Here is a 19,245-nt window from a genome sequence, read left to right as displayed (position 1 = left end):
AGGCTAGAACAACGTTTTAGTGTAAAAAATAAATTTTTCTTTTTTCACGCCATATTGTTCGGAAAATCTGTGAAGCACCTGTGGGGTCCAGATGCTCACCGCACCCCTTGTTACATTCCTTGAGGGGTGTAGTTTTCTAAATGCTGTCCCTTTAGGGGTGTTTTTTAGGTTTTGGCACCCCAGAGCCTCTGCCAACCTGAAGTGGTACAGTCAAAAATGACCAAATATAACGGAGGCATTGAAATTCACTAGGCGCTCCCTTATATCTGAGGCTTGTGGTTGCGTCAAATAGTGCAATAGGGTCACATATGGGGTATTTCTATAAACTGCAGAAACGGGACAATAATTATTGGGGTGCATTTCTCTGGTAATAGGTTTATAATTATGAAAAATATTGGATTACAATAAAATCTCTGCACAGAAAATTAAAATTTTCAAATTCCTTACACACTTAGCTTTTATTTCTGTGACTCCCCTAAAGGGTTAAAACACTTTCTGGATATGCTTTTGCAGAGTTTGGGGGGTGCAGATTCTGAAATGGGGTGCTTTGTGGGGCTTTCTAACATACAGGCCCCTCAAATACACTTTTAAACAGGTCCCTAAAAATATCTGATTTTGAAATTTTACTGAAAATTTGGAAATTTGCTGCTAATGTTTTAAGCTCCCTATTGTCTAAAAAAAATGAAAGATAGTTTAATAAATGCCGCCAACATAAAGTAGACATGTTGCTAATGCTATTTAATATATAATTTATGTGGTATAACCACTTTCTGTATACGCAAAAAAGTTTCAAAGTTGGAAAAATGCATTTTTTCACATTTTTTCACATTATTTGGTTTTTTTTCATAAAGATTTGTTATGAGTATCGACTCCAATTTACCAGAAATGTAAAGTACAATATGTCACGAGAAAACAATCTCAGAATCAGCCGGATAGGTAAAAGCATCCCGAAGTTATTAATGACTAAAGTGACACAGGTCATATTCATAAAATTTGTCTCTGTCATTAAGGCCATTTCAGGCTCTGTCCTTAAGGGGTTAAAGGGGTTGTTCACCCAAAAGAAATTTCTTTCAAATCAACTGGTGCCAGAAATTGCCAGTGTCAACTGTTCTGGACAGTTCCCGACATGGACAGAGTTGGCAGCAGAGAGCACGGTGTCAGATTCAAGAGAATACACCCCTTCATGCAGGACATACAGCAGCTGAAAAATACTGGAAGACTTGAGATTTTTTTTAATAGAAGTAAATTTCAAATCTCTGGCATTTTCTGGCACCAATTGATTTGAAAGAAAAAAAAATGGTGATGTTTTTGGTGATGTTCTCATCTGCCCATTTTCAGCTCAGCAACGCTGCACCCAGCTCTCACTTTCTGGTTCAGAGGGAGAGATAGAACATGTACAAAGATACTTTCCAGCCCCCGACCACCTGAGTATTGTCACTGACCTGGGATCCCAGGGATCCTCTGTAAAAATCTAGCTGCCTGTATTCCTTAGTGAGGGAGTCTAGTGAAGAGCAGAACGCCGCTCTTGGGGAAATGCACAGGAGAAAGAAAACAGCTGCTCCCAGACAGATAGCATATCAGTGTTGGTCCTCAGCCAATGGTTTACCAACCCAAGGAGGACAGATCACTTGGCACACAACCCCACTCCAACCATTTTGGGTTACTGGATACGCCTAGCACCCCTATCATATGATCGATAATTCTGATGGGAGGGCCCTGGCATGAAACCTCTGGCACTGATTAACACCCCATATTAACTGGGATAGGAGGACTTGCCGTTTATCAGCTCTTTTTTTCAAAATCTTTGGGTTATTTGCCATCGTCTTGTCTGTAAGAGCCATTAAATAAAGGGGTAGGGTCTGCATGCTCTGCCTCTATTGTACTTCAATGAATAATGTTTTTTTTTTTTTATTTGGAAAATATTTGGTACTTTATATATTATAGATTTGTTCCAATTTAATCATGTTCATACCCATATGTGAACAGAACCATGAAATAATATGCTGTTTTGTTACGCACTTTGCAGATTACCCTGTCCAAACTGATCTAATGTAATAATTAAAAAAAATTTATGTCACATAAAATACGCCCAAACTATTTACCAGAACTGGCAGCAATTCTTAACAACAGTCACTGACTATCACTGCTGTGACAGATGACAAAGTGATTCATCATATACCGAGTTGCTCTGAGCTGTCACATTATCACTAATTATCTGAAAATATTATCCTTGAGGAGACCTTCAGTGCTCTGTATGATCTGTCTGGCAGATTAAAGGCGGTGTACACACTGTACAGTTATACACAGAAGAATTAGGTCCACTATAAATGATACACTTTCAAAAATGCCCCCAAACACCACCCAAAGCACTAGGAAAACTGATAAGACATAACACATACAAAAGTCCCTCCCAGAACAGTACAAAAATATCAAGTATGAAATCTTCAATCCTGATGATATCATCAATTGATTTTTTAACAAACAAATGAAAAAAAAAATTAAAATTAAGTTTCATTAAAAGGGTACCTGTCATGAAGTTGCTGCCTCTGGAGCAGCATGCAGATCAGGTCGCCTTGGATTCATCTTACATTGGATGAGTTCCATGCATAATCCAGTATTGTTAAGCGGAGAGGCCGAACTGTTTGGGTTCTGGAGCGTTCTTCGAACCCGGACGCTCAGCATTTGACTGCAGAGGTTAGATGCTGCCATAGGGAGATGGCTGCAGAGGTTGGATGCCGCCCTAGGGAGTCCTGCAAAACATGGATCCAGCCATAGGCCTAACAGTCCAGCCTCTCCGCTTAACACTAGAAATATGTAAACAAAAATATAACATATAAATATAGCCATAGGCTGTATCCCAGTTTTCCAGGCGGTCCTCCCGCTATATCCACCCGCTCTACGGAGCGGGCAGACAGCGGGAATCTGATGCCGAGCGTTCGGGTTCATACGAACCCGAACCTCGGAGGGTTCGGACCATCCCTAAACCTCACCCATGGGCAAATACATGTGTATTAACATGTTAATCATACACCAGTTTAATAGATATGCTGCCTTTTAAACACAAACATTCTTTATTTCTCATCCTGAGTCAAAAAAAAAGTCTTACTTAGACTGGGTTCACACTACATTTTTGCAATCCGTTTTTTTTCATCCGTTTTTGCAAAAAAATTGATAGAAAAACAGATGTATCTGTTCTGATCGATTACTTTGTATTTGAATACCAGAGTATAGAGTATATACTTCACCTGCTCCCCGCTCCGGCTTGCTTCGGGGCTCCCGGCGTCTTCACGTCCCGCTAAGCCAATTAGTGCGCTGTGGCGAGGCAGCGCACTAATTGGCCGAGCGGGACATCCCGGGAACTCCAAAGCAAGCTGGAGCGTGGAGAAGGTGATGTACACGCTCCGGGGGCGAGGGGTTAACGGGGCGGACTGCAGACATACTCACAGCGGGATTTCCATCCTGCTGCAAGTTTGTCTACCCATAAGTGTACAGGGCAGGGATCCACAGCAGACCTCACTGCGAATTCACAGCGAGAAACCCGCTTCAGATCCGTTACTTGTGAACGCACCCTAAGATTAACCTGTTCACCACTAAGCTCTGCCTGCATTCCTTCTAAGCCCCACCCCTTCATGGAGCCACCCAACTCTTTGCAGTAAGCCTTTGGGTTGGGCCTGGCACAGTACTCATAAGGTCAGATCTGCAGCAACAATGAGGAGGTTGGGCCTGCTGGAAACTTAAAGTGTCTCTGTACCCACTACTGGGGAAAAGCCAGCTGTCAAGTTGTGCATGAAAGGACTAGCACATGGACTAGCACACCAGCCCATCTGGCATTTGCCCAAGATGGCAGATTGGAAGTCCAGCCCTGCTCACTAGAGATGAGTGAACCTCGAGCAGGCTTGGGTTCTTCCAAAGCTGAGAGAGTGGCATTCGACTATCAGCGGCGTCAGAAGTGGAAAGCAGGAAAACATTCCTGGAAGTTTAAAGCAGGAAAGCAGTCCTGGAAAAGATGTATACAGTCTATGGCCATGTTTACACAATGTTAGTAAAGTATTAATCACGGCTGTTGTTGTCGATTGGCAACACGGCCGTGATTAATACTTTATTTACATTGTGCTGCAGCTAGAGGAATTCCCGTCTGGAGTGTATACGCATAGTATACACTCCGTCCGGGATCGCAAGCGGCCCTGCAAAAAACTGACATCTCAGTTTACTGCGGCTACTATTCACTGAATAGCGGACAAGAAAACCTGTCAGGCCACACGCTCCATTGTGTGCAGCAGGGAATTTGGATGTGGGTGCATTTGCATTGATGCGCCCGCATCCGAATTCAAATGCAGTAGCGGGCAGGATGATCTTCAGTAACACGGGCCGTTCTGTGACACAGCCCTGCTCAACTCTGCTATATACCATTGCCCTTCTACACACAGTGATTTTGTCTGCAGGGGATGTAGCAGTCAGCATCTGTGTAGTAGTGTTGAAGCATGGAATGGCAGTCTACTGCTTCAAAACCAGTGTGCTGCTACACATAAAGTTCCCCTGCAGGCAGCAGACAGTGGCATGTAGCAGAGGTTTTGTTTTTTTGTTTTTTAAATAACTGTGGAATTTGACAGTAAGCTCGCTTAGGTGAGGATATAAGAGTTCTGACACCAACAGAGGAGGGCAGTAGAGAGACAGCGTCTGAGCTCTCACAGAGAATATGGATGCAAAAAAATACTAGAAAATGTACAAAATGTAATAAAGATCAAGGTTGTATAGCCTTTAAAAGGTAACTTGCCTTGATGGAACCTCGTCATCTTATCCAAGTTTTCCATACCAGTAAAACACACATTATTTTTCAAGAGTTAAAGAAGGGGGGTAGACATAGCAGTCTGTGAAAGACTGAGGGTTAATGAGGAGAGGTCTGTGAGGAAGAACCAGTGGCGTAGCTACAGGGGTCGCAGCGGTCGCGGCCCGACAGCTAGGGGGGGTGGTCTGGCCCCCCCTGCCACCTCAATGTGCCCCCACTTTAACAAGCTGCTTGCATTCATGGGTCACACAGACCCATGGATGCACGCAGTTGCTTAACAGCAAGCCGAGTGGGGGTTCCGCCCACGTCCCACCCGTTTTCCCTGGCCATAGCTGAAGCCTAGTGGGGGCCCGCCCATGTTCCGCCCGTTCTGGCCAGTCACCGCGGCGATGGAGGCGAGTGGGGGCCGCCTATGTCCTGGCCATTCTCTATTTGCACCTCACCTATTCTTCAGCTGCACATCCTGGCCAATCATCCCGGGTGCCAGAGGAAAGTGGAGGTAATGCATGTGTCCCACCCGTCCTGCTCCATCACTACTCTCTGTCTGTCTGTGTGCTGTGTCCTGTGTTTGGGTCCTGTGCAGGCCCGGACTGGTAATCTGGCAAACCGGGCAAATGCCCGCTGGGCTTGCCGGATTACCAGTCCGGGGGCCGCCCAGACTGCAAAGAAAAAAAAAAAAAGACATTATAAATAAACAGCACTGCCGCGGCCCTCTGCCGCTGTGCTGCTTAATCAGTAGCAAAGGGTTGCTGCCGGGCTGAAGACTGCGTGGTGGGCCGGGAGGGGGAAAAAAAAACAAACAACAATAACTCACCTGTCACCCGTTCCTGCCGCTCCTCCCCCGGCAGCGCGCGTCTTCTCGCTCATCTTCCGGCGCAGGCAGCATAGTACAGGAGACTCTGCCTGGGCCGGACGTCGCAGCCTCTATCAGACGTCAGCGTGTGACGTCAGCGTGTGCGTCTTAAAGACACACGCACACGCTGACGTCTGATAGAGGCTGCGACGTCCGGCCCAGGCAGAGTCTCCTGTACTATGCTGCCTGCGCCGGAAGATGAGCGAGAAGACGCGCGCTGCCGGGGGAGGAGCGGCAGGAACGGGTGACAGGTAAGATGATGTTTGTTTGTTTTTCGCGGGTATTGCACTATGGATGGGTCACTGCTGGTGGGGCACTGTGGGTGGTGGCAAAATACGGGGCACAGAGGAGGCATAGCATAACAAGGGGACACAGAGGACATAGAAAGTATTTGGGGCAAAGAGGGGGCATGGAAAAAACTATATATGGGCACAGAGGGGATATTTAAAAACCATATGGGGCATATAAAACTAAGGGGGCACACAGAAGTACTTTATACATTGTAGGGGGCAAAGAGGGGGCATAGAACACTATGGGGCACAAAGGGGGCATTTAAAAACTATATGGGGCATAGAGGGGGCATACGAACATGGGGGCACAGTGGGGATATATATATACTATATGGGGGCACAGTGGGGATATATATATATACTATATGGGGGCACAGTGGGGATATATATATATACTATATGGGGGCACAGTGGGGATATATATACTATATGGGGGCACAGTGGGGATATATATACACTATATGGGGGCACAGTGGGGATATACATACACTATATGGGGGCACAGTGGGGATATATATATACTATATGGGGGCACAGTGGGGATATATATACACTATTTATTAAGTCCGGCGTTTTTTACGCCGGACGTAAAAATGCCCCCGCAGCTCCGGCGCTACGGAGATTTATGTAGAGGACTGCCTCTACATAAATCCCGTGCGCGCCGTTGCGCACCGCCGAAAACCTACGCCAGCTGAGGACTGGAGTAGGTTTACGGCGTACATTTTGGCGGAACGGATGGTAAATCGCGCGGACTCTGAGTCCGCGCCCTCCGTTCCGCCCACTTTCCGCCTCTTTTCCGCCCCCTGGCGTACTCGGCGGAAAGTGCCGATTTGCGAATATTTTATTCGCAAATCGGCCATTTGTGTATAAAAAAATACGCAAATCGGCACTTTCCGCCGAAAATCATCCGTTCGCCGGATGATACATGTGGCCCTATATGGGGGCACAGTGGGGATATATATACACTATTTATTAAGTCCGGCGTTTTTTACGCCGGACGTAAAAATGCCCCCGCAGCTCCGGCGCTACGGAGATTTATGTAGAGGACTGCCTCTACATAAATCCCGTGCGCGCCGTTGCGCACCGCCGAAAACCTACGCCAGCTGAGGACTGGAGTAGGTTTACGGCGTACATTTTGGCGGAACGGATGGTAAATCGCGCGGACTCTGAGTCCGCGCCCTCCGTTCCGCCCACTTTCCGCCTCTTTTCCGCCCCCTGGCGTACTCGGCGGAAAGTGCCGATTTGCGAATATTTTATTCGCAAATCGGCCATTTGTGTATAAAAAAATACGCAAATCGGCACTTTCCGCCGAAAATCATCCGTTCGCCGGATGATACATGTGGCCCTATATGGGGGCACAGTGGGGATATACATACACTATATGGGGGCACAGTGGGGATATATATACTATATGGGAGCACAGTGGGGATATATATATACTATATGGGAGCACAGTGGGGATATATATATACTATATGGGGGCACAGTAGGGATATATATACACTATATGGGGGCACAGTGGGGATATATATATACTATATGGGGGCACAGTGGGGATATATATATACTATATGGGGGCACAGTGGGGATATATATACTATATGGGGGCACAGTGGGGATATATATACACTATATGGGGGCACAGTGGGGATATATATACACTATATGGGGGCACAGTGGGGATATACATACACTATATGGGGCACAGTGGGGATATATATATATATTTACACACACTATATGGGGGCACAGTGGGGATATATATATATATATATATATATATATACACACTATATGGGGGCACAGTGGGTGTATATATATATATACACTATATGGGGGCACAGTGGGGATATATATATATATATATATATATATATATATATATATATATACACTATATGGGGGCACAGTGGGGATATATATATATATATATATATATATATATATATATATATATATATATGTATATATACACACTATATGGAGGCACAGTGGGGATATATACACTATATGGGGGCACAGTGGAAATATATATATATATATATATATATATATATATACACACACTATATGGGGCAACAGTGGGGATATATATATATATATACACACTATATGGGGGCACAGTGGGGATATATATATATATATATATACACACTATATGGGGGCACAGTGGGGATATATATACATATATATATATATATATATATATATATATATACACTATATGGGGCACAGTGGGTATATGTGTATATATATATATATATATACACACACACTATATGGGGCACAGTGGGGATATATATATATATATATACACTATATGGGGGCACAGTGGGGATATATATATATATATATATACACACTATATGGGGGCACAGTGGGGATAGATATAGATATATATATATATACTATATGGGGGCACAGTGGGGATATATATATATATATATACATTATATGGGGGCACAGTGGGGATATATATATATATATATATATAATATACACACACTATATGGGGGCACAGTGGGGATATATACACTATATGGGGGCACAGTGGGGATATATATATATATATATATATATACACTATATGGGGGCACAGTGGGGATATATATATATATATATAATATACACACACTATATGGGGGCACAGTGGGGATATATACACTATATGGGGGCACAGTGGGGATATATATATACACTATATGGGGGGAACAGTGGGGAGATATATATATATATATATATATATATATATATACACACACTATATGGGGGCACAGTGGGGATATATATATATATACACTATATGGGGGCACAGTGGGGAGATATATATATATATATATATATATATATATATATATATATATATATATATATATATACTATATGGGGGCACAGTGGGGATATATATACCCTATATGAGGTCACAATGGGGGCTATGTATACTATATGGGGGTGCAGAGAGGGCTATTATATGGGCACAGAGTGGGCACTATTACAGTGTGTGGCAATTCATGGGGACTGTGTATAGAAGTAAGGATGGTGCTAATGCCAGGAGCCTAAATTCTTTGTCTGGCAGATTCTGCGGAGATGAATTGTGCTCGGGAGAATAGTCATGATGGCCGGGCCTGATGGGAAAGAAAAAAGAAAGTGAGCGACTCTGATCAGAGAAGACGCCACCTGTGAGTCCAGTGTAATCACTTATGTAGGGGCAAGAGTGGGGGGATACTTAGGTTATGGGGGGCTCAGGCACATTCTTGCACAGGGATCCTCTGCTGTCTGTGTCCACCCCTGCTGACAGCTAATATTGCATCTTCTGAGGATAGTCCTGCTGCTCACACACTATATAATAGTACTAATAGTGTGTGACATAGTAATAATAACAGCAAGTGTTTACTGTGCGAGGGATAATATATTTGGGAGTCTGATAGGGGAACAGCACAATGACAGGAGAGCGGACAGAGCCTCTGTAACTGTTCTGTATTCTACCTGTGACTGCGTTTGATCACTGCTGTATACTCTTCTATAGTCTGCAGGGTGTAATACTCTGCAACATCTGTGTACACCTGGTAGCTGATATCACTGCTATATTCTATTCTGTAGTCTTGAGGGTGTAATACTCTTCTGCATCTGTGTACACCTGGTATGTGATATCACTGCTGTATTCTATTCTGTAGTCTTGAGGGTGTAATACTCTTCTGCATCTGTGTACCCCTGGTATGTGATATCACTGCTGTATTCTATTCTGTAGTCTTGAGGGTGTAATACTCTTCTGCATCTGTGTACACCTGGTATGTGATATCACTGCTGTATTCTATTCTGTAGTCTTGAGGGTGTAATAGTCTGCTGCATCTGTGTACACCTTGTATCTGGTGACTGTATGGCGGTATTATTGATTATATTGGTAGTGTACACTTATTTTTCTTCTGTGATAATTCTGGGCTTCACATATGTAAGAAAGTAATGTGACTAAGTAGAGCTAAAAATTCTTCTGTTCGAAATAGTTGGCGAAATGGGTGTGTGTGTGTGGGGGGGGGCAACGATATATATGGGGGCTGGTGGGGGTTTTGTGCCCGGGCTGCTTTTCAGCCCCAGCCCGGCTCTGGTCCTGTGTGTGTGGTGGGCCTGTGTTTGTGTGTTGTGTGTGTGGTGGGCCGGTGCTTGTGTGCTGTGTGTGTGGTGGGCTTGGGTCCTGTGTGTGTGTGTGGTGGGCCGATGTGTGTGTCCTGTGTGTGTGGTGGGCCGGTGTGTGTGTGTGGTGGGCCGGTGCTTGGAGGGGGCATGGGGAGCTAGGATGTAAGAGTAGGGGGCCATAGGGGGCAATTTTGTGAGTACTGGAAGCAGAGAATCAGTGTAGCGAGGCCAATCTGTCAGAGAAAAGGAGCGTAAGAAACAGTGTGTGTGAGAAGGGGTCATAGTGGAGTAGGCTAGCAAATTATCCACATATCTTATTTGCTTTACCTCTTAAGTAATTAGTGAGACAATATAGAGAATTTAGCTATGGTGTAGACCTGAGGACCTCTGCTTTTAGTCTGACATGAGTGACGGTCAGGGGCTGCTGCTCTCTGTCATCCATCAGTGATGCAGTCACATGGCTGAATGATTTGATGGGTTTAATGAAGCCACAAATGTTAAATACACTTGGTCACAAAACTTAACTATATAGGGTTCTATTAAATTCATATGCACTGGGATGTAAAAAAAAATATATACAAATGTTCTGTTTTTCTAAACCATGTTACATAAAGCATCAGCAGGTTTGGTTTTCTATACTCCACTTATGCTGACATAGCAATATAGCTGGGGAAACAGGGGACTTTTTTTTTATTTACATTTTACTGTCTTTTTTTTTTTTTACATTTTACTGTCTTTACTGACAAAAACAAACTTTACTTTATGGGGGAAAAGTCATTTTGTGTGGCTGCATTCTGTGGGCCGTAACTTTTTTATTTTTCCATTAGCAAAGTTATAGGATGGCTTGCTCGTTGTGGGAAAACTTAAAGGGGTATTCCAGGCCTTGTATAATAATAAAAAAAAGTATAATGCCTGGATGGGCAGTGGGGAAATGAATAAAAAGATAGAAATACGACATGGAGAAAAGGAGTGGCTGCACATCCCACCTATGGCTGATACTAATGCCGCTAGGATATTTTAAAAAACTAACGCCAGTATGTTGGTATATAATCAAAATATTGATCAAACCATATTACCTGTGTACCACGTGCCGGTCTCCTGGTTCACACGGGTCCCTACGCTAACTCCACACTGTGTGGATCAGCGACTGCCAACCCTGCAAAGTGTGCACATGCAGGGAAGGGAGGCCATGGAATGGCCCTGCAACCCAAATGTCACAGGACCAAACCCAAAATGCCCCTCCAAAACCCAGCCGGCACCACCGGTGGGGAAGGCTGCCACCAAACAACACAAGTATGAATATGGTATTGCACTCACCACCACTACTGCAGACAGAATGGTAAAGACATGAGGTACTGACATGTGAGCACAGGTATATCCTGCCAATTTGGGTCATGTGGGTCTTATGAAGGGGAGTGCCAGCTGCTCAGAAAAGGGAGAAATATAAAATACGACATGGAGAGAAAGGAGCGGCTGCACATCCCACCTATGGCTAATACTAATTCCGCTAGGCTATTTTTAAAAACCAACAGCAGGATGTTGGTATATAATTTGATCAAACCATATTGCCCCGTGTACCACGTGCCGGTCTCCTGGTTCACACGGGTCCCTACGCTAACTTCACACTGTGTCGGTAAGCGACTGCCAACCAGGCAAAGCATGCACATAGATAAAAATACTTATCTATGCTTTGTACCCTGCTGGTTCCACACAGCTACCCGTTTGGCAGGATACAATTCTCTTGTATTTTTCCGCCTAAGCAAATTACTGGATGAGACAGGACACCAGTGCGGCAAGTGGCTAGGGTGGCGACAGGGACTAGCGGGAGACCAAAATAAAATTAAGGGGTTATCCAGCGCTACAAAAACATGCCCACTTTCCCCCTCTCTTGTCTCCAGTTTGGGTGTGGTTTTGAAACTTAGTTCCATTGAAGTAAATGTAGCTTAACCCTTTGAGGACCAGGCCCAAAATAACCCAGTGGACCGCGCAAATTTTGATCTTCGTTTTTCCCTCCTCCCCTTCTAAGAGCTCTAGCACTCTCAGTTTTCTATCTACAAGCCATGTAAGTGCTTTTTTTTTTCAGGAATAGTTATACTGTGTAATGGCGTCATTCATTTTACCATAACATGTATGACGGAATCCCAAATATATTATTTATGAAGATATAAATAGGTGAAATCGTAAATAAGAATGCAATAAGGTAACGTTTGGGGGGTTCCTGTGTCTACGTAATGCACTATATGGTAACAGCGACATGATACTATTACTCTATAGGTCAGTCCGAACACAACCATATGCAGGTTACACAGATTCTCTAATGTTATATATGTATTTTTTTATGAAATCCTTTTTTTTGGCAATAAAATATTAATAAAATGGGCCTATTGTGACGCTTATAACGGTTTTATTTTTTCACCTATGGGGCTGTATGGGGTGTAATTTTTTCCGCCATGATCTCTAGTTTTTATTAATACCATATTTGTGAAGATCGGACGCTTTGATCACTTTTTATAGATTTTTTAAAATATATAATGTAACATAAAATCGGTAATCTGCGCACTTTTTCCCCTCGTTTCGTGTACGCCGTTTACCGATCACAATGACGCTTGTTATATTTTAATAGATCGGACAATTACGCACGCTACGGTATATTATATGTTTATCCATTTATTTATTTTTATATGTTTTATTTATATAATGGGAAAGGGGGGTGATTTAGACTTTTATTGGGGGAGGGGTTTTGGGGTAGTGTAATAGTGTTTTGAACTTTTTTTTTTCTACACTTTTGAAGTCCCTTTGGGGGACTTGTACATACATTACTTTGATTTATACACTGATCATTGCTATGCCTGTGCAGGCTCAGTGTAGCAGATCGCCGATCGGACCGCACGGAGGAAGGTGAGAGACCTCCGGCAGTCCGTTTCATTGATCGGGACCCCCGCAGTCACACTGCGGGGGTCCCGATCGGTAAGTGACAGGGGACTCCCCCTGTCACTTACACTTAAACGCCGCGGTCGCGGCGTTTAAGGGGTTAATGACACGCGGCAGCGTGATCGCTGCAGCGTGTCATTACCGGTGAGGTCCCGGCTGCTGTTTGCAGCCGGCCCCCACCTGCTATGAAGCACGCTCCGCTCCAGAGCACGCTTCATAGCGGGAGAAACACCCAGGACGTAAGGTTACGTCATGGGTCGTCTGGGGACAGACTTCCATGACGTAACCCTACGTTCAGGGTCGTCTAGGGGTTAATTGCAAACCACACCTGAACTGGAGACAACAGTAGGGGGGAAAGTGGCCATGTTTTTGTAGCGCTGGATAACCCCTTTACATTGTAAACAGAACAGAGTCTTATTTATTTTATTAATAGTTGTCAGAATGAAAATTTCCTTTAACAGTACGTGAAATTTTTTATACAAATTATAAGAAAACATTCTGCATTGTGTAGAAAGAACTTGCAGAATTGCAGAAAGTGTGAGGGTTAAACTGCTGTTGTGTCTACAATCCATGTCAGCACAAAGTGAGAAGGTCAGCTGATGGGGCGTGAATCTACCCCCAGAGTAATCTACATATGAGGAAGCGGCTGCAACAAGACTGCACAGGCTTCTGCCTCTTACATTGCTGGCAATTAGTTTTCTTTCTTTTTTTGCAGGAATTTAACGTGTAAATACAATATGGTGAAAGGAAAGATCACTGGGCTCTCAGTTAAGGATGTCCGCTTTCCAACCTCACTGGGTCAGCACGGTTCTGATGCCATGGTAAGGTTAACAATCTGTACTCTCAGAATAACAAATGGCAACCGTGTTTCAGTTTCAGGAAAGCAGCACAAAAGCTAACATCTGCAGTTTGTACAATAGGAATCGGTGCAAGGGAAATATATCTGGAGGGTCTTTACACTGCAACTATGTGAAATATAGTACTGCAGGAGGGCAATCTAATATGGATATCTCAATACAGTCTTATAAGACGGTATGCAGATGCCTTTTAAATTCATTTAACAAATCAACCATGACAACACTACCATAGTAAACGTGCTCCCTCAGCATAAATATAACTCCCTACTGATAAAGGAACATGGTAGATGCCCTTTCTTATAAGTGTAAAGCTACATATGAACATATTCATGTAAGTCACATTGCAAATTCATTCTGCTTTAATTTTGGCCAAGTGGTTCCTGTTGTAAACTGACTAAACGCTGGGATAATCTCTAGGTGTAGGTGTTACAAGCTTAGGTAATATTTTGCTTAAAAATTAGCAAATCTTGTGCGGCATTTGATTACCGATGCCTGCAGAAGTTGGGTACAGCCCTAAGGATGCCTGGAAAACATATATACAGCCATACTTTCCAGGACTCCTTAGGGCTGCATCCATCTTCTGCAGGCAGCGGTAATTAAATGCTGCACGATGGCGTTCAGACAAACCTGAGCGTGCTCAAGATTCACTCATCTCTGATGTATTAGTAGGATTTAAAAAGTGAGCCTTTAAATCATTTCCATGTTTATTTTCTCCCAGTGCAGTTTACAATATAAATGCAAGTTGATAAGGGGCTCATAATATTAAGACATGTTAAAATGTGTGCAGCTCTACACAATATGACATGCTGATTGATAGCAGAGTGCAACTTACATGCAGAATGCACCATATTAATGTATAGATGCAGCTACTGAATTCTTACATGCTTCTATCTCTTATGACTGATCTGTTACACCTAGCTAACACTTTTTCAAGTGGAATAGAGGGAATATTTAGTTTTCTATAAGTTGCACTGTGCTGCATGCAGCTGTAGACCTGAGCACTCCTTCTATCATTACTGCGTCAATGGAAACTTACAGCATGTAATATGTATATATCCATGCTGTCAGTTTCCAGGTCACACAAGCAGTAAATATATACCTTCTGGGCTGCTGTGTGATTTGGCATCCCGCTCTTCCGGCTCTTCCATCCTATCACTTTATCTTCAAGCCTCCTCCAGCTGTCAATCATTCTGAACCTGAGAGCCGGAGAGCAGAACGCTGGATCACAGCAGTGCAGAAGGTATGTACCCACTGCTTATGTGATCTGGAAACTGACAGCATGGACATATGCATATCTTTGCTGGCAGTTTCCCTTTGCTATTAGCCGCACATCTCCTATTTACATAGGAAGATATAAGGCCAATAACGCTAAATTTTAAAGCAGGCTCAAAAGACCCCATCAACTGATCACTGTCACTTAAAGTATATGTTCAAACTACGGAACAGGCAAGGAAGTTCAAGCAGATTCTGCCTGTTCCATTGAATCAAATGAATTCTGCCTGTCTCTTTGAATCAAATTAATAAATGGGACAGGACAGGCAGCATGGATTCCGCTCAAAATTCCTCACCTATTCCGTAGTGTGAACATACCATTACACTGGCTAATATAGCAACTTTCCTAGCCCATAATCGGCCCATGTAAAAGGGCTTTTAGACTTTTTTTTTTTTTTTTGTGCTCACATTGCATTTCAGCAGATACCAGCTAAACTGTTATTCAGATTAGGGTAGATTAGGAGACAGTATTGGTACATGAGATTCTATGATGCTATATACCTATTGATCCAATATTAGATGTGGAAAGAAACAGAGACTTCAGACATATGGGGCTCTATGTAATGTTCATCTTATTATTTGAAATATCCACGTTATAATTTTGAATAGTTACCTGTCTCCAAACATCAACTTTTTGCTGTGACTGGGCTTCCTATTGCACCTTGCCCTCTTTTCAGTGACTAAAAGTAATCATTAATGTATTTCACTGGTTGATATCTACAGAGAGATTCTGTTCATGCTTACAATACTACAGGGGACATGCTTTTAAAGCGACTCTGTACCCACAATGTGCCCTCCCCAAACCGTCGGTACCTTCAGATAGCTTCTTTTAATCCAAGATCTGTTCTGGGGTCCGTTTGGCAGGTGATGCAGTTATTGTCCTAAAAAACAACTTTTAAACTTGCAGCCCTGTGTCAAATTGGCGTGGCCTAGAGTCACTGTGCATTAGGCTTGCACTGCCTCTCTGTCCATCCTCCGTGCCCTCCTCATCATTAGTATCGCCCCTGGGCAGGATTTCCTATTCATCACCTGTGTGAACACTGCACATGTGCTGGATTATTAAGGCACCTGTGCAGTTTTCAGACAAGTGAGAAATAGGAAAAATACTGCCCAGAGCATTCCTAATGGTGAAGAGAGCAGGGAGGAGGGACGGAGGGGTGGTGCAAGGTTAGGGCATAGACACTCTAGGCCACGCCAATTTGACACAGGGCTGCAAGTTTAAAAGTTGTTTTTTAGGACAATATCTGCATCACCTGCCGAACAGACCCCAGGACAGATCTTGGACTAAAAGCAGCTGAAGGTACAAGTGTTTTTTTTGGAGGACAGATTGTGGGTACAGAGTCTCTTTAACTTTACTAGATTTACTAAATTGCCTTACTGTAACAATAGCTAAGTAACTACAGTTTCCTTCTTTGCTAATGAATTACATTTCAATGAATGGACTATGATTAAAGGGAACCTGTCACATTGAAAATATGATCCGTTCTGTGCACAGCATGTTACAGAGCATGTGGAGCTGAGCAGATAGATATATAGTTTGGTTGGTGCTTAAACCACAGCGCTGTGGGCATACAACAGCAGGTACATTGGTTTAGGAACAGCTGACCTAAAGTTTATGGGTAGTCAGAGATGAGAAGGAAACCTTGATTTACCTGAGGAACAGTGCAGATATTCTACAGCAAGCCGACTAGTTTAAAGCTTGCAGGTACACAGTCCAGCTTCTCTCATTTTTTCTTTTCCCTGCACAGAGCACATGCTAAGTGCCACCCTAATACGTGTCAATTTAGTGCTCTGGGACTGGAGACAATTATCCTGACTACAGGCAGTAGACAGCAGATTGAAGAGAAGGGAGACATCTGTTCGCCAAGACTTAAAGTGTCACTGTAGTTATAACTTTCAAAATCTAAATCAAAAGTAGATGTGAAATAAAGCAAGTTTGCAATTTATATTCATTATTTTTTTTTGTTATCATGCTTTAAAACAAAGCTATACTTACTTGTATCTAGGTCTAGTCTCCTGAAGGCAGCTTTGCAACTGTTTTTTTTTTGTTGTTGTTGTTGTTTTAGCTTTGCCTCCCTGCTAAGCCCTCTGATGTGTCTGATGTGTTGACAGCTGGTTGTCTAGGTTTCCAACCACTGTTATCAGCAGTGACCTGGCAAGACTGATGACTCACTTATACATCAGTGTGTGTACAGGCCTCTCTGAGGTAATCCATCACACTAAGCTCTGTGGAGCTGTCAGAGCTGGTGTAGCTGAGCTCAGCATAGAACAGCAGAGCACAGGCCAGCAGCCATGATGCCCGCCCTAGAGCTGCTGGTAAATAGGACTAATCACAGTGAAGGATCCCGCCCCTCAGAGCAAATCGGGAAGTGGAGCAATCTTCAAGCCATGTGCAAGGTAAAAAGGGAAGGTGAAAATAACCCTTTAATAAAGTAAGTAATCCCATTGGCTATCAAATGGAGGGAAGCTGTTTGAAACAACGCTGACTAATTAATTTTCCCCCCACAAAACTATGTATTAATCAGATAGTACTGCATTTTTTATGTGACAGGTTCACTTAAAATGCCTCGCTGGAATTTATGATTGCCTTTTTGTATCCACCTTTACTTTTGAGATTGTACAACCTCTGTAACAACATGGAGTATAACCTGAACCTCCTCAACACAAAATCTGTAACATGACCCCAACCTTCTCTTAGCCATTCATAATACTGGTATTGTGTTATGTAACAGAGTCTATGATTCCCCAGTGGCTGGGTGCAACTCCTTCATCCCTGCTTGTTTCTTCTTCCTGCATCCCTTTTTCCATCTCTTCACAATCAGGTGTTCATTTCTATACCAACAACCTGACTTATGGCATCAGAGTAGTAGCTAAAGATTGCTTGCTGAATACTCTGGTCTAGACAGGTTGACAGTACTTGGGTTGTATGCCTTGCTACACCCTAACTACACCCTTTGGCTATGTTCCCACAACGTTTTTTCTTGTCTATTTATAATTTTTAAAATGACGTCCGTCATTTTAAGTGCAAAATGCCATCCGTTATTTTGAGGATTGGCCGCCTGTCAGTGCATTAGTTTAGGTGGACTAATTGGCCTTTGGATGTGTCTTTAATTAAAAATTCCATAAAAACTGAGAAAGTACAGTCAAAAAAGAAAAACTGTGTGTGAACAACTAAAAAATAATGTCCCGTTTGCAAAAGGCGTCTGAAAATAATTGACATGATCATTATTTTGCCGTCCGCACAGATAACGTCCGTCATTTTATACACTGTGTGCATTGCAGGTCCGTCATTCCATTGACTTCAATGCAAAAAAAAAAGACAGAAATTATTCTGCCACTATTCACACAAAGTACTGGTGCCCTGTTCTGCATGGATCTAAACATGACATTCTATGGCAAATCTGATTTCTATGTCTTGTATATTTCAGTGTATACCATATGTAATAGGTCTCCTTTAAAGTGATACAATGACTTCTAAGGGGAATCGTCTTCTTTAGTCCATACTCCTAACATGTTACTTATTTAAAACTGTCAATCACAGAGTTATAGAAGAATTGTAAAAATGGAGTCAACCACAAACCATTCACCTCCCAATTATTGTCATAGAAATATAATTCCACGTATCAGACTGTGCATTTTCTCTGTTTCCCTGTAACACAGCACACAGACCCCGATTACTCCGCAGCATATGTTGTCATAGAAACTGATGCAGCAGACGCAGTAAAAGGCTACGGTTTAACATTTACTTTAGGAAAAGGCACAGAGATTGGTAAGTTGATATTTACATAGTAATTTCTTTCCTGCTCCCAGTTTTACAATATAGTCATATACAAGGCACATTTAGGTATCTTGTAACAGACAGGACTTTTTTTGTAGCTTTGGAGTTAATATTGGAGCCAATATGTACTGAAGATATAAAGTACCTGGCGGCCTTTTTTCTGTGTTGTCTACAGTTTACACGTTGGTGTCATGGTCTATTTTGCAAACGACACCAAACATTTGAAGCAGATGTAACATACTGTATGCCAAAGAACTATCAACTAGTTTGTCACATCAGGCAATTTGCACATTGTTGATGGTTTTTGTTATAGGCAGGACTTTCACCAAATGCACACTTACATTTTT

The 19,245-nt window shown here is 42.9% G+C and overlaps 1 protein-coding gene across 2 annotated transcripts in view; it reads left to right on the top strand.

The window, feature by feature from the left end:
* The window catches only part of ENOSF1 (enolase superfamily member 1), a 66,000-nt gene that overhangs the window by 24,454 nt on the left and 22,301 nt on the right, over positions 1-19,245 (top strand). The window contains exons 3-4 of one of the 2 annotated variants that reach the window (XM_069957720.1): positions 13,707-13,812; positions 18,781-18,889. In XM_069957720.1, coding sequence (XP_069813821.1) covers positions 13,729-13,812; positions 18,781-18,889 — 193 coding nt within the window. In that variant the 5' untranslated portion in view covers positions 13,707-13,728. Of the gene's footprint in view, positions 1-13,634; positions 13,813-18,780; positions 18,890-19,245 lie in introns of those variants that run through there. The other variant, XM_069957721.1, reaches the window with a different exon arrangement.

Source organism: Dendropsophus ebraccatus, chromosome 2 (assembly GCF_027789765.1).
Source record: "Dendropsophus ebraccatus isolate aDenEbr1 chromosome 2, aDenEbr1.pat, whole genome shotgun sequence".
NCBI classification, from domain to species: Eukaryota; Metazoa; Chordata; class Amphibia; order Anura; family Hylidae; genus Dendropsophus; species Dendropsophus ebraccatus.
This window is presented reverse-complemented; position numbering and strand designations above follow the sequence as displayed.